Source organism: Schistocerca cancellata, chromosome 2 (genome assembly GCF_023864275.1).
Source record: "Schistocerca cancellata isolate TAMUIC-IGC-003103 chromosome 2, iqSchCanc2.1, whole genome shotgun sequence".
In the NCBI taxonomy this organism is placed as follows: Eukaryota; Metazoa; Arthropoda; class Insecta; order Orthoptera; family Acrididae; genus Schistocerca; species Schistocerca cancellata.
In genome coordinates this window covers 977,653,870-977,670,416 of record NC_064627.1, presented here as the reverse complement: position 1 = coordinate 977,670,416, position 16,547 = coordinate 977,653,870, and the positions used below count along the sequence as shown (strand labels likewise).

The 16,547-nt window shown below is 39.8% G+C and overlaps 1 protein-coding gene across 1 annotated transcript in view; it reads right to left on the bottom strand.

The window, feature by feature from the left end:
* Nucleotides 1-16,547, bottom strand: part of LOC126162960 (chromatin complexes subunit BAP18) — a 47,669-nt gene that overhangs the window by 13,439 nt on the left and 17,683 nt on the right. Inside the window, exons 2-3 of the mRNA XM_049919799.1 lie at nt 11,501-11,592; nt 2,766-2,864 (exon numbers count right to left, since the gene is read on the bottom strand). Coding sequence (XP_049775756.1) covers nt 2,766-2,864; nt 11,501-11,592 — 191 coding nt within the window. The remainder of the gene's footprint in view (nt 1-2,765; nt 2,865-11,500; nt 11,593-16,547) is intronic.

Here is a 16,547-nt window from a genome sequence, read left to right as displayed (position 1 = left end):
TCTGGCCAATTAATACTTGACTTCTGAACTTCACATATTATTAATACGAAAAATTACAAAAATCCGATTGCCGTGCAGTCTCCTTGTCAGTAGTAGCGTTTCAGCGAAAACTGGAGTCTCAATTATTTTTCTTCTTTACCAGTTATCTAGAATGGGAGGTTTCACTATCTGTAACAGAAGGATACAGAGGCAAAAGTGCACTTTCAATTCATTCACTGTTACAGGAAAAGAACTCGTGTTGTTGCTTGGATCAAAAACCAATGTTGTAGCTGCAATTTTCTACTAACACATTACTTTGCTGTGTACATTCAATTTGCCCATTATAAAAAATACCGAAACTGTTTTCTTTGTTTTGCAATATACCATTTGCACTATCAATGTTCTCAACACTGTCTGAATCACTACAAACACTTTCTTCCAAAAAACACAGAATTCTCACAGCTACTTCTTAGTACATGTTGAGCATGCTGTCACTCACTGAGCTCATGAAACAAATGAATGCTTGCAAACTCAGTTGATGGACTCAATTTCATAAATGTACCACTACTCTCATCTACTGGTGTGGTCACAGAAGTACCACAGAAACAGCAACTTCCAGGCAAAACATGAGGTTGCTGCAGCACTTTGTCAGCTGTACCCATCACTGAAGTGCAATAAATGGAACCACCAAAATGACTGTAGGCGAATGGGTTAAGACAACAGGGAGAAAAGTTGCATATAGTGTAACTAGTGTGTTCTGTTCCACCTCAGAACCCAGACACATCTGAATAGAATTTGACACAGAGTAATTTCTGAACTGCGTTAAATGTTTCATCTGTCTCTTAAACAGCATAACAGGCAACACAATTTCCTGTTTTTGTATTTAAATTTATTATAAATTTCTTTTTTTACATTGCATGAATAATATTCTTGCTGTTGTCAAGGATTCTATTTCCATTACTTCCGAGTGATAATTTAACTACAACTAGCTGTTCGTCAATCAACTGGCTGACTTTTTTTAGGAAACTAATTTCAGCAACAAAAATATCTGGGGGTAGGGTCTGGCACACAAAATGCTACATAAGAGGTTGAACATGGAAATTTTGATTTATTCAGTATTTTAGATTTGTTGCCATATGGCAACAAACCAGAAACATTGATTAATTATTAACCGTAAAATTACAGAGACACAGAAACATAATCTGTGCTCTCATTTTACATACCTTACAAAACTGACTAGGCATGATATAAGTGGCAGCAGTAACTCACTCTTTCAGCTGCTTTCAAGAGTGTTTATGTACTTGCGACCTTCAGTGAAGATCATGGATTTTGAACTGTTTCTGCCCACATAATGACGCTAGTCACAGTCTACCTCAATGTGGCGAGTCTGTGTGCACTGCCAAACAGCATCATCATGAATGTGGTGTAGTTGATAGGTGTGGTGCTGGCATCTACTGTCAACACCACAAAGATGCTCCTTGCTACCAGAGGATCACTGGCTACAGCAATGAGACAAGTAGCGAGACACGCCCACAGAAGTTCTCCACGCCACCATCGGTGGGCTGCCTTGAAATAGACCGACACACACACACACACACACACACACGCACACACACGAGGTTTGTTCTATGCCAGGCTCATTCCAGTCAATGCCTAGCCCACAGAAAGCAGCAAGAGGAGTACCGCGTCTGGCAAGAACAGAGTTAGCGACAACCAGTTACACTCTTGAGGTTAATATGCAAGCCCTTGCATATGTTTGTGAACGTTGTCTTAGAATAGTGTTACAAGAAAGAGTTTCTACTGAATGAACAGTGCTACACAAGAGAGTTTCTACTGAACAGTGCTTCGAATTGTATTACCAATGACAGTCTGTTTCATCACAAGTTTCAGAGTGGTTCTATTAATGTATCTAATTTTAACATGACCCACAGTCACAGCAAAGGAGAAGTTGTATAACAAAAGATAAGTGTTCATTTAGTCTGTAAATATATTTCAATTCTTACATGTTTCAAGTGCAATAACCATGACATTTATCAACTGTTCAGAGCCCAATTCATTTGTGATGACCTGTCACAACAATGCATAAACAAGTGGTTTCTTTAACAATATACATAAACTACCAGTTTGTTAAAAAAATAACATCATGCAATAGAGGGTAAAATGCAATGCAGCAACCAATAATTATGGGACTAATTAATCTGTGATCACTCATTTCCACATTGATCTTCCCCCTTCAGTTCATCAAATTAACATTACTTCTAGAGTTCTCTTGTCGTAATCTGTTTGTACAGTTTAATCCACTTGAACTATTAGAATATGAGTTTTGCTGACATCAGCTACCAATAAAATCTGTATTCCTTTTTGTGTACCAGCGTTACACAATAATCTTCCACAAATAACAAGGATATAACATTTAGTGAATCGTAAGACAAAAATATATTTAGAAGAAAAGAAACTAGTCTGAAACATTAATATAGGTTTATTTTTATAAAGTCTTCCTTGTTAAGTATGTAAACTGTCTGTTCATTCACCCCTGCATTGTTAATCTGACACGTCACTAAATTCTTCACAGTTTTGGAGTTAAATGACCTTTCACCTCGTAACTAGCTCGATACTGAACAAACATTGGTCCACAAAAAACTACTTCGTTAGTCCTAGCATCATGGACCATAAAAACTTTCAAACTTAAAGTGTATTATAATGGTTATAAAATAAAGAAAACTGGGTCTGCTTGGAGCAGCACAAACTTGTCAGTGAAAAAGATCCCACATGCTACATTAACTTACACAGTTCTGCCCTTAATGTGCTCACTTATTTTCGTAAGTTCTTCACCAAAGTGTTTGACAGCCTGCCGAAGCATTTCTATTTCTTCATCAGTCCATTTACTGCCACAAAAAAAAAGAAATTTTTTTACTGTGTTATACCAGTAAATAATTTAAGTCAACAGTGCCAACACGCAGTACTACTAATGAACAAACAAAAGAGTGAAACAATGAAAAGAAAATAAGTGATTCACATTGAAGGACTATCAATTGTTTGTAGAAGACACATTGAATAGTTTTAGTATGTAAACAACTATTTTAAAATTGTAAAGAACCAATACACATACTTGACTACAATTACATTAAGAGCACAATAAAAATGCTAATTATAAATGGATAATCTATTCAAATAAAAGACAATGCAATGGCAGTGTATCTTATTCTGTTAAAGAATGCTAACTGCACTTTCCAACTTAACACATTGCATGAAAGGAGTGAACTGCCTAATCAACATCTGCATCTGGATGAGTTCAACACATGAGCAGAACAACAACACATTAACAATAGCATCCGTCACAGTTCTGCCACTAGCATGCAACCACCTCCTGCACATCTAGTGCTTCACCAACACGTGTACGGTACATGTGAATCTATGTGGATCCCAAAACCTTTTCACGTCCAAACACCTGTGCTGTACATACACAGGCTGAAGCACCAAATGTAAATGTGTACCACGACCGAGATTCAAACCTGGGTCTCCTGATCACTATGTAGATGTGCTAATCACTATTCCACTCTGACACAGTGGCATTGACTACACTCACACACCTCCCTCCTCAGTCCTGATTTCCATTCACTCTTCAGCCTACTTGGTATTTCATTTGATGAAGGCGCAATCCGCCTTACCCATTCAAGGCTGAGCTGCTATTCCAATACAGTTGGATTAACTCTGCAATGCTGTTCAGGTGTACAGGGTGTATCAAGTAGGCTGAAGCACGGAAAGGTATTTGGATTGAGGAAAGAGGCATGCTAGGTTAGTCCACGCAGTTGTGCAAAGTCACTGTGCAGTGTGGCATAGTTAGTACAACTGCCTAGTGAGCAGGAGACTCGGATATGAATACCAGCCTTGGTACAAATTTTCATACATGGCTTCAGTCTGCATACATACATTATATGTATGGCAATCATTACATGCAAAAAGCTTCTGCCATTTTGACCCCTACAGTATGTGCAACATCTTCAAGTTTGAGACAGTACTCTGTGACTTTTATTTTGGAGGAATGAATGACACAACTGAAGGGTACTCCCTGGGCTACAAATAATGCAATTTACTTCTGGCATGATGAAGCCTCTGCATACAACACCTTACAGGTGAAACAACAGCTCAACAATAGTTTCCTAGTTGATTGATTGGTCTTGGTAGTGCTCACCTTCAACATATAACATAACTGCAGCTGTTAGCTTGTACTATGGGCACATGTGCTTTTGTAAAGGAAAACAACACAGAGACAATAACAGAAGTAAAGTAACATATTCCATTAATGTTGAAGTATAAATTTTTGAAAACTGATTACAAATTTATTATGAACTGTTGAAAATGCACTACGAACTGTATTGAATGTATAGCCTGACAAATAAATAACAACTAAAAGAATAAATAATGAAATACAACATTTCATTTTATATATATATATATATATATATATATATATATATATATATATATATATATATATATATATATAATAGAGGGAAACATTCCACGTGGGAAAAATATACTTAAAAAGAAAGATGATGAGACTTACCAAACAAAAGCGCTGGCAGGTCGATAGACACACAAACAAACACAAACATACACACAAAAATCTAGCTTTCGCAACCAACGGTTGCCTCGTCAGGAAAGAGGGAAGGAGAAGGAAAGACAAAAGGATATGGGTTTTAAGGGAGAGGGTAAGGAGTCATTCCAATCCCGGGAGCGGAAAGACTTACCTTAGGGGGAAAAAAGGACAGGTATACACTCGCACACACACACATATCCCTACGGGAAAATTTCGAAAAAACTACGTGAGGATGTATTAAAAGGGTGGTTTGGTGGTGGCAGATTATGGAAATGAAGCTAAAAATTGTCTGATGAGGAGCATGGAATGTCACATCCCTTAATCGGGCAGGTAGGTTAGAGAATTTAAAAAGGGAAATGAAAAGGTTAAAGCTAGATATAGTGGGAATTAGTGAAGTTCGGTGGCAGGAGGAACAAGACTTCTGGTCACGTGAATACAGGGTTATAAATACAAAATCAAATAGGGGTAATGCAAGAGTAGGTTTAATAATGAATTTAAAAAAAATAGGAGCATGGGTAAGCTACTATGAACAACATAGTGAACGCATTATTGTAGCAAAGACAGACATGAAACCCACACCTACCAAAGTAGTACAAGTTTATATGCTAACCAGCTTCACAGATGACGAAGAGATTGATGAAATGTATGATGAGGTAAAAGAAATTATTCAGGTAGTAAAGACAGTAGAAAATTTTATAATCATGGGGGACTGGAATTCGATTGTAGGAGAAGGAAGAGAAGGAAAAGTAGTAGGTGAATACGGAATGGGGGTAAGGAATGAAAGAGGAAGCCGCCTGGTAGAATTTTGCACAAAGCGTAACTTAAATCATAGCTAACACTTGCTTTAAGAATCATGAAAGAAGACAGTACATGTGGAAGAGACCTGGAGACAATTGAAAGTTTCAGATAGATTATATAATGGTAAGACAGAGATTTAGGAACCAGGTTTGAAATTGTAAGACATTTCCAGGGGCAGATGTGGACTCTGACCACAATCTATTGGTTATGAACTTAGATTAAAACTGAAGAAACTGCAAAAAGGCAGGAATTTACAGAGATAGGACCTGGATAAACTGAAAGAACCACAGGTTGTAGAGAGTTTCAGAGAGAGCATTAGAAAATGACTGGCAAGAACGGGGGGAAGAAACACAGTATAAGAAGAATGGGTAGCTTTGAGAGATGAAATAGTGAAGGCAGCAGAGGATCAAGCAGGTAAAAAGACAAAAGACAAGGGCTAGTAGAAATCCTTGGATAACAAAAGAGATACTGAATTTAACTGATGAAAGGAGAAAATATAAAAATGCTGTACATGAAACAGGCAAAAAGAAATAGAAACATCTCAAACATGAGATCGATAGGAAGTGCAAAATGGCTAAGCAGGGATGGCTACAGGACAAATGCAAGGATGTAGAGGCATATATCACTAGGGGTAAGAGACATACTGTCTACAGGAAAATTAAAGAGACCTTTGGAGAAAAGAGAACCACTTGTATGAATATCAAGATCTCAGGTGGTAAATCAGTTCTAAACATAGAAGGGAAGACAGAAAGATGGAAGGAGTATATAGAGGGTCTACAAGTATGCAAGGGAGATGTACTTCAAGGCAATATTAAGGAAATGGAAGAGAACATAGATGAAGATGAAATGGGAGATATGATATTGCATGAAGAGTTTGACAGAGCACTGAAAGACCTGAGTCGAAACACGACCCTGGGAGTAGACAACATTCCATTAGAACTACTGATAGCCTTGGGAGAGCCAGGCATAACAAAACTCTACTATCTGGTGAGCAAGACGTTTGGGACAGGGTAAATACCCTCAGACTTCAAGAAGAATATAATAATTCCAATCCCAAAGATAGCAAGTGTTGACAGGTGTGAAAATTACTGAACCATCAGTTTAATATGTCACGGCTACAAAATACTAACACGAATTCTTTACAGACGTGTGGAAAAACTGGTAGAAACCAACATCAGGGAAGATCAGTTTGAATTCCATAGAAATGTTAGAAAACGTGAGGCAATACTGACCCAACGACTTATCTTAGAAGGTAGATTAAGAAAAGGCAAACCTACTTTTCTAGCATTTGTAGACTTAGAGATAGCTTTCGACAATGTTGACTGGAATACTCTCTTTCAAATTTCAGAGGTGGCAGGGGTTAAACATAGGGAGTGAAAGGCTATTTACAATTTGTACAGAAACCAGATGGCAGTTATAAGAGGGGCATGAAAGGAAACATCTCTGACGTTATTCAGTCTGTATATTGAGCAAGTAGTAAAGGAAACAAAAGAAAAAATAGGAGTAGGAATTAAAATCCATGGAGAAGAAATAAAAGCTCTGAGGTTTGTTGATGACACTGTAATTCTGTCAGAGACAGCAAAGGACCTGGAACAGCTGCTGAACAGAATGGACAGTGTCTTGAAAGGAGGATATAAGATGAACATCAACAAAAGCAAAACGAGGATAATGGAATGTAGTCGAATTAAGTCGGGTGATGCTGAGGGGAATTAGATTAGGAAATGAGACACTTAAAGTAGTAAAGGAGTTTTGCTATTTGGGGAGCAAAATAACTAATGATGGTCGAAGGAGGCTGGTTGGTTGGTTGGTTGGTTGGTTGGTTGGTTGGTTGGTTGGTTTAAAAGAGGGGGGAAGGGACCAAACTACGAGGTCATCGGTCCCTTGTTCCTAATAAAACAATGCCACAAGTGTGAGAATAAAACAAACAAGACATATAACACAAAACCAAAAGAAAGCAAAAACCACAAGAATGAAGGAAAGGCAATGAACACTAAAAGGAACAAAAGAGGACAATAAAACAACAGAGACGCTAGAAACAGAAGAGAGTAAAATACGTATGCAAATTACAGTGGCTGGCCGACCATGAGAATAAAAAGGAAAAGCCAGCCACTCTGCAACACATTAAAATTTCCATCCTAAAAGCACGAAGGTGGAGGACACAGAGGCACACAGGACATGTGCAAAAACTTAGATCAAATGATAAAACCAACCCTCACGAATAAAACGTAATATTAAACCAGCCAATGAGGCTTTGTCAGACAAAATGAGCGGCAACGAGTCCGGTAACTCAAGATTTCATTGCTGGGCAGTCAAAGTGGGACAGTGCACCAGAATATGGGCCAATGTCAACCGGGCACCGCACCAAAACTGAGGTGGGTCTTCATGGCGCAACAAGTAACCGTGGGTCGCCGAAGTGTGGCCAATGCAGAGCCGACAGAGGACAACTGATCCCTCCGAGAGGCCCACAAGCAAGACTTCCACACATTCGAAGTCTCTTTAATGACACGCAGTTTGTTGTGCATATTGTTATACCATTCCATCTCCCAAAGCTGAAAATCCCTGTGGCGTAAGTCAGAACGCAGGTCAGGTTCAGGGATCCCTGTCTCCAGAAGCAGTTTCTGCATAGCCTGTCGGCAAGTTCATTGCCTGGGATGAGACGTGTCCTGGGGTCCACACAAACACCAGTGAACGACGGAACCAGTCCAGGGCATAGATGGACTCCTGGATGGATGCCACCAAAGGATGGCAAGGGTAGCACTGGTCGATTGTTTGTAGGCTGCTCAAGGAGTCAGTAGAAACGATTCCTCGGGGCATGAACGGATATACTGAAGTGCACGAGATATGGCCACCAGCTCTGGAGTGAATACACTGTAGCCATTGGGCAAGGAATACTGTTCAATATGGCCACTGTGGACAAAGGCAAAGCCAACATTACCATCAGCCATCAAGCCGTCGGTGTAAACCACTTCAGAGCCCCGGAACACTTCAAGAATCAAGAGGTAGTGACAGCAGAGAGCCGCAGGGTTAACAGAATTCTTAGGGCCACACGAAAGGTCCAGGCAAAGCTTCAGCCTTCAGCTACACCATGGAGGTGTACGTGAATGGACTTTGAGGAGAGGTGGTGAAGGGAAGGACTTCAGTTCAGACAGAAGCGATCGTACGCGAACCGCAATCGTTAGCCCTGACCTGGGCTGCCTATACAGCAGATGAACCGGCGTGGTTGGGAAAAGAAGACGATGATTAGGATGTTCAGAAGAGCTATGAATGTGTGCAAAGTAATTGGCGAGCAGTTGTGTACGTCTGATCTTCAATGGAGGAACTCCAGCATCCACCAGTACGCTTGTCACCGGACTCGTTCTAAAAGCTCCTGTCACTAGTCGAACTCTGCAATGGTGCAATGGGTCAAGCAAATGCAATGCTGAGGGTGTCGCCAAACCATGAATCACACTCCCACAGTCAAGGCATGGAACGTTCAATGAGGCTGTTTACGCCTCAGGGTCACCTGCTGCCACCGACTTATTGCCTGAGCAGTCTATATCCATTGTGTCTGAGGATCTTGCGAGATCTAGGTCCTCAGCAGACACCAGAATCTACATGTCATGCCACCGCAATTTCCATGGTCTTAGGGGTCTTCTTTTTGGATTTCTCTTGCTGCTCCTTGGATTTCCCTGCCTGGGAGGGCTTCACTGGCTCAGTCTCCAGGACTGAGGATGAGCGTGAAGACCTACGACCAGCTACTTTTGAGCTCTTCAGCCACTGGCAGGTGTCATCTTTCCCACTAGCAGAAACCTGGGAAGGGAGTGACCCAAGGGACCCCTTCCTAACGAGAGAAGCCGAAGAAGACTTACGCTTCTCCGGCTTAGAAGTGGGGACAGACATCCCTGATAGTTCAGGGGGTGTTCCTCCCGAAGTAGGTGGTGCGGGAGCAACAAGGAGGGAACTGCCCCCCCACCATCAAGGGGCCGGTGTAGTCTTCCGGCTCTGAGAAGTGACTGGGGTTGGCGGAGCTGATGGTGCCAGAAATGTTGCAGCGGCGGCATAAGATGATGTCAAACGTACAGGATGCAGGCGTTCAAATTTTCTCTCAGTCTCCGAGTACGTCAGTTGGTCCAAGGTCTTGTATTCCATGAATTTCCTTTCTTTCTGGAGAATCCTGCAGTCTGGCAAGCAAGGCAAATGGTGCTCTCCACAGTTGACACAGATGTGAGGTGGGGCACATGGAGTATTGGGACATGATGGGCGTCCGCAATCTCGACATGTGATGCTGGAAGTACAGCAGGAAGACATATGGCCGAACTTTCAGCACTTAAAGCATCGCATCAGGAGAGGGGTATAGGGCTTTACACCACAGGGGTAGACCATCATCTTGACCTTCTCAGGCAATGTATCACCCTTGAAGGCCAAGATGAAGGCACTGGTGGCAACCAGATTATCCCTCGGACCCCGGTGGACATGCCGGACGAAATGTACACCTCACTGCTCTAAACTGGCATGCAGCTTATCGTCAGACTGCAAAAGCAGGTCCCTGTGATATATGATACCCTGGACCACATTTAAGCTCTTATGTGGTGTGATGGTTGCAGAAACGTCTCCCAGCTTGTGACAAGTGAGTAACATCCGTGCCTTGGCAGAGAATGCTGTTTTGATCAAGACTGACCCAGATCTCATTCTGGACAATCTCTCCACCTCCCCAAACTTGTCCTCTAAATGTTCAATAAAAACTGAGGCTTCATCGTCATGAAAGATTCCTCATCAGCTCTCGAACATACAAGGTACCGGGGCGAATAAGATCTGCTGCCATCCTTAGCCTGATGTTACTCCCATGGTGTGGCCAGGGAGGGGAATGATTTGGGGTCGTACTTCTGTGCGTTGAATTGAGCTCCTGAAAGCTTAGAGACTGCTGATGCTTCACCACCAGCAAGAGATGATGGACTACACTTCATCGCGTGTCATCCACCCTGATGCCACCCACTCTGACCAGGGGCCCTCCCCATGGGTGCAGCAAAGGCCATCTGGCAGATGGCCACTGCCAGGAGTCCCGATGCCACAGGGGGATGGGCATCTACCCCTTGGTATGCGTGGGGAGTTAACAGCGCGGGCATCAGCAGAGCGATCCCTGTGTGGTCAGGGGGCTACAACAAACAGGGTACATAGCAGCCCCACCACAACGGACTGGCTACTATGCTGGATATCAGGTGTAAAGAAGTCCATGGTCATCGTCGATGCAGAAAGCAACACTGCTTAGTGCACGGTAGAAAACGCACCCAGGAATGTGTCCTCACCCAAGAGATGGAGAATGAGCGGGACTGAAATGTGACAACGAGAAAGTGGGCTAAAGATCTCAATGTACGATGGACACAATGCAGCATGTAAGGCACCCTTACCCAATTGGCTCGCTCATCGGGAAAATTTTGAAGAATGGAGGTCAAACCCTACAGGGGACCATCACATAAAGGCCGAAACATGAAACTCCTTTTAGTCTCCTCTTACGACAGGCAGGAATACCTCGGGCCTATTCTTACCCCCGGACCCGCAGGGGGAGGCCGAAGGAGGTAGGATATAAAATGTAGACTGGCTATGGCAAGGAAAGCGTTTCTGAAGAAGAGGAATTTGTTAACACTGATTATAGATTTACATGTCAGGAAGTCTTTTCTGAAAGTATTTGTATAGAGTGTACCCATGTATGGAAGTGAAACATGGATGATAAATAGTTTTAGACAAGAAGAAAATGGAAGCTTCTGAAATGTGGTACTACAAAAGAATGCTGAAGATTAGGTTCTGAAAAGAACTGGGGAGAAGAGAAATTTGTGGCACAACTTGACTAGAAGAAGGGATCGGTTGGTAGGACATGTTCTGGGGCAGGGATCATCAACTTAGTATTGGAGGGAAGCATGGAGGGTAAAAATCATAGAGGGAGACCAGGACATGAATACACTAAAAATATTCAGAAGAATTTAGGTTGCAGTAGTTACTCGGAGATAAAGAAGCTTGCGCAGGATAGAGTAGCATGGAGAGCTGCATCAAACCATTCTCTGGACTGAAGGTCACAACACAGCTCTACTGTATCAAATTATCATGTCAAAAATTACTGAAGTGAACTCCCCATCTCTAAAATAATCTTACCCAGCTGGAGAATCAGCTGTGGGGTGAAGCTGCATTGTTAGTTCACCTAGTTTATTGAATGCTGCACCAGCTGCAGCAAAAATCTCGCCAACCTGCAACAGTAAACCAATAACAATACACACAATGTCAACCCAAAAGAATAATTATTCTTGGTTTCCACAAAATTAATATGCTCATCTTATATTACTAGATGCTTTTAATGTTAACCATTATTATTTACCCTGTGTGGCCAGATATTATTACTTCAGGAAACAAAGTGTGTGTCTACAGTGACAACATTGCATCTTCAAATTACTTATTGCCTAACTTACTGATGGGTTAAAACTGAGTGCCTCATCAGTTCTCAATCCTGGATCATTGCCTTTTGTAGGTAACACTATCACTTAATTAGGTACCCCGAAACGACTCAGGACCCACCATCGCAATTGCTCTGCTAGCAACTCTCTCCTACTTTCAAGTTCTGTTAAGTAAAAGACTGGTTCATTCTACTCATGATTATTAGACAGCAAAATTTGTTATGCTCATCCAGAAGTAATAAAGTCGCAAGAATGACACTGTTCTCTTTTTGGTATGTTCGCGCAGTCATTTCTTTGTCAATAAATTATTTTCTATATTGTTTTATATTAATCCCAAGACGCTTTGGTTTCTTATAAATTTGTAATGGATCTTTGCAAAGGAGAATAATATGATAGTTCCATTTTCTATTTATGCTGATGACTCACTTCCCCTTTCTCATACACTGGAAGTTTTATTACGATTTAGCAAAGCTAACGGGTATATCATGACAATCTCTTTTACTAATTAAGTACAACTTTCATGATTTCATTTTTTTATTTTCTGCTGTGGGATGAAATTTTCAAGTCTGAAGACATTAATGGTAAGAATATCCTCATCCAAGAATTTGTATACTTCAATAGTTAAAACATGCATCAGTGTATGACATCACAGTTGCCTTAAAATATGCATCACTGTATGACATTGTAGTCGCCATACCAGTCGATGGCTTCAATGGTCAAAGCTGATGTATTCTATCATATTCTTCAATTCTCCTCTCATATTCATCAATTCTTCTCTTCACTTGGAACATTATCACAGTTCGAAGTCTAAGCTTTCATTTACAGATCAAGAGAAATTGCATAAAAGGTTTGTCAACCAACCACAGTAATCAATACAATGTTTGAGAATATAAAATAATTAAAACAAGTGAAATACTACCAGCACAAAGAACATACAATGTTCAACATACGAAATCCAAGACAGAATCTGAACTTGTGTGTAAGCCATCCTTTGACTTCATTCAATGTCAATATGAAGTTGATGATGAGCGATGTTTTACTTTCCTGGCATATGTTACCACCTTCAAGCAGTCTTGATAAATTATTTCCCAAGGTTCTCAATAATTCTGAGGGAATGTCAGCTACTCAGGGTGTCTTGTTTCAAATTATGTCTTTCAGTTCTCTGTGAATACCTTACCATCCATTTCATCTTTGTTTGCATCATCTTTGGCTTCCACCAAGTTGTCTGTATGTGTGTTTCCTTTGTGTAGCCTTCCATACATTCCTTTCATCTTTAAGTGTTCCCTTCTTCAGTTAGTATTATCTTGCCATCTAAGCTGTTGATATTCATACAAATGTTTCTCTAAATGTTTCTTTACTGGTCCTATATGGGGCATGTGGCTTTACAATTGTCATGAATGAGGCACAACAAAATAACGTGTATGGGCAGACATGCTGTCTGTGGAGAGATGCAGCAACTTTTGGCAAGTTATAGCTTTTTATTTATTTCAGTGAATATATAAGTGGTATATAAGTTAATATATAAGTGATACATTAAATTGCAACTGTGACTGAAATAAATAATCACTGTAAGATGACATACCAGTAAATAAAATGAAATAATAAAAAAACAGTGCCCATATGAAAGCTTTCCTTTTATTTCATAAGAATCTATGGCTATTACACAAAAAAGGGTATGTACTATTAAATCAACGAAACAATGAACCATGCTGGTTAGATATTACACCTGTGCCATGCCTTCACAGGGCTTAAGGGGCTCCGGAAAGGCTCAAAATCATGAGAAGTTCAATTTTTACCTTTTTGCGTTTTCTGAATCTGCAGACTATTACCTTTTAATAGATATATAATTTATTCAATTCCGAAGACTACAACTATTTTTAAATTTTTTTTGAAATGTGTTCTACATGGGCGTGACCCACTATGGCGCTGTTAAACTGCTGTCAAATGGTGTTATTATTAACGTCCGTGTTCATCAGGTACATTTTAGTGATGTGAGATAAAGTATGTGTTGTGGCTAAGCTGTGATGGTTCAATATACATCGCTGGTGTGATTGTTGATTGTTTCATGTTTATTTACTCTGTTGTTATCTCGAAAATATTCGTAATTAATTCTGTTTCTTGAGTCTCTGTTTTGTTGAAGTATAATAATGAGTAAAAGTAAAGTTATTAGAAATCCTCTGAAGGCTTTTAAGAAAAGGAGAAATGTTGGAAAGCCAAAGGTATGTGTTATTACTGTAAATAATAACATTCTAACATGGTACGAGCGATGCTTGCTTTAGACAAGGAACGCCTTCGGGCTGCAGACAGGGCTGTAAAGAGTCTAGAAATACAAGCAAGAGTAAACAGGAGGAGGAACAAGAGGAAGCTGGAGGAGGAGTTTGCAGAGGATGAAGATAATCCATCCTATGGACCTGGAATGCACTAAAAAGTTAATCCAATCTTTGTCGCTCGATTCCCTAAACTTTTATTTTCTCATACTAATTACATGTTTTCTAAGGATCTTCCAAACATATTTGTTTCAAACTTTCAGTAAATGTTACACAGTACCTTCTGCATAATGTAACACAGCCTTTTTCCAAAAAACTGTATATTTTTGAATATATAAATAAAAAATTGCAAAAAAATGTTGTGAATTTTCATTACAATTGAAAAAAAATCATCTTTAATAACTGAACTAAAATTTTGTAAAATCCCTGTGTTAAGTTGTAGCCCATATTCCAATAAATAATCTGTAAAAAGTTCAACTTCTTACCTCAAATACTTTGTGAGGAAAGATGTAATTTATAAGCGTTATTTTAACATTGCAAGTATAGGGCGTTCCGGAGCCCCTTAACACACTGTTTATAACCAGGTCATTAAGAGAAATTGCAAAATCTTCCAATATTTCAACGCAGCACATAATTATTCAGTTTATTGTCCAGTTTGATTTCCTGCAGCAATTTCAGCAGCACATCGAAAGGCAGTTAGTTAGTTATTTGCACTTAGAAATCATTGCAAATCTTGGGGAGGAACAAACAAGTATTTTTGACATATTTTGAATATTTTTATTCAGTAATGTAATATGGAATAATGATCTGGGTAACTCATCTTTAAGAAAGAAAGTCTTCATTGGTCGAAAATGCACTGTAAGAATAATGTGTGGTGCTCACCCACTATCATCTTCCGGACATTTGTTTAAGAAGTTGGGCATTCTCACTACTGCTTACTGCATTCCCTCATGAATTTTGTTGTACATAATCTACTGCAGTCCCAAAGGAATGATTATACATATAATTAATATACCAGAAGGAAAAATGAGACACTCATTAATTCAAATTGACTTTAGCACAAAAAGAGCTGCACAATGCTACAACTAAAATTTCTGATCACTTGCCCAGTGATATAAAATGTCTGACACACAGCAAAGTAGAATCTGAAAACAAACTGAACAAGTTTCTACTTGACATCTCCTTGTATACTGTAGAAGAATTTCTACTACTGTAATGTGTAGAAGGTGATGGGTAGAAATTAGGGGCCCACTAACATCTGATTTTTTTTTTTTTTAACTTCTAAATATCAGCATGTAGTCATATTTACAAATTAATTTGTGATGTGGATGAAAAACGATTCTTTCCACACAAGTAGGATTTACCACGCAAAATGATCAATGGAACATGAAACTATGAAACTAACTTCCATGGTTCATTAGTGTGACTTCTTCCTATGATGAAGAATGAATCAGTTTAACAATTACAGCACACTTTTTCAGTGAAAAATATAGCACAATACTGACAATTTACATGATTGTCTTAAGAGTATGCTCAATAATTTTGAAACAAACTGATGTTAAAGTATTGGTCTGTAATTTTGAAGGTCCATTCTTTTACCCTTCTTATATACAGGAGTTACCTGCACTTTTTCCAGTCACTTGGGACTTTGTGTTGATTCGTGATAAATGCAAGCTAAGTAAGGGGTCACTGTTGAAACTGAATGGGATTCCATCTAGACTGGCAACCTATCTGTATTCAACTCTTATCAGTTGCTTCTCATTGCCAGGGATGCCTGTTTCTATACCTTCCGTACGACAGCCTGTACAATGGTCAACGGATGGTACATCTATATGATCCTCCTGTCTCAATGATTTTTTAAACAGAAAATTTAAAACTCATCTTTCCTTTTGCTTTCTTCTACTGCCAGACAAGATTGGTCACTGAATGACTGGATACAAGCCTTCAACCCACTTATACAGTCACTGTAAAGAAACTTCTAAGGAAATAAGAGATTACTGCATAGCAAAGTGTAGGGCTATAGCTAGAGAGATGCTGAATGAAACGCGTTTGGCTGTCAAGAGAGCAATGTGTGATGCCTTCAATGACTACCATAGCAGAATATTGTCCAGTGATTTTTCACATAAACCAAAGAAAATCTGGTTGTATGTAAAGGCTTTTAGTGACACCGAAGTTAGTGTCCAGTCCCTAGTGAATAAGGCAGGAACTGAAATTGAGGGTAGCAAAGCCGAAGCTGAAATACTTAACTCTGCATTCAAATGTCCCTTTACAAAAGAAAACCCAGGAGAATTGCCCCAGTGTAATCCTTGACCACTGAAAATATGAACAAAATATTGGTGTCAGTGATGTTGAGAAAGGCTGAAATTATTAAAATTTAACAAAGCTCTGGGGCTCGATGCAATCCCTGTCAGTTTCTATACTGAATTTGTGGCTTAGTTAGCCCCTCGTCTAGCTTTCATCTATTGTAGATCCCTCAGAAGAAAA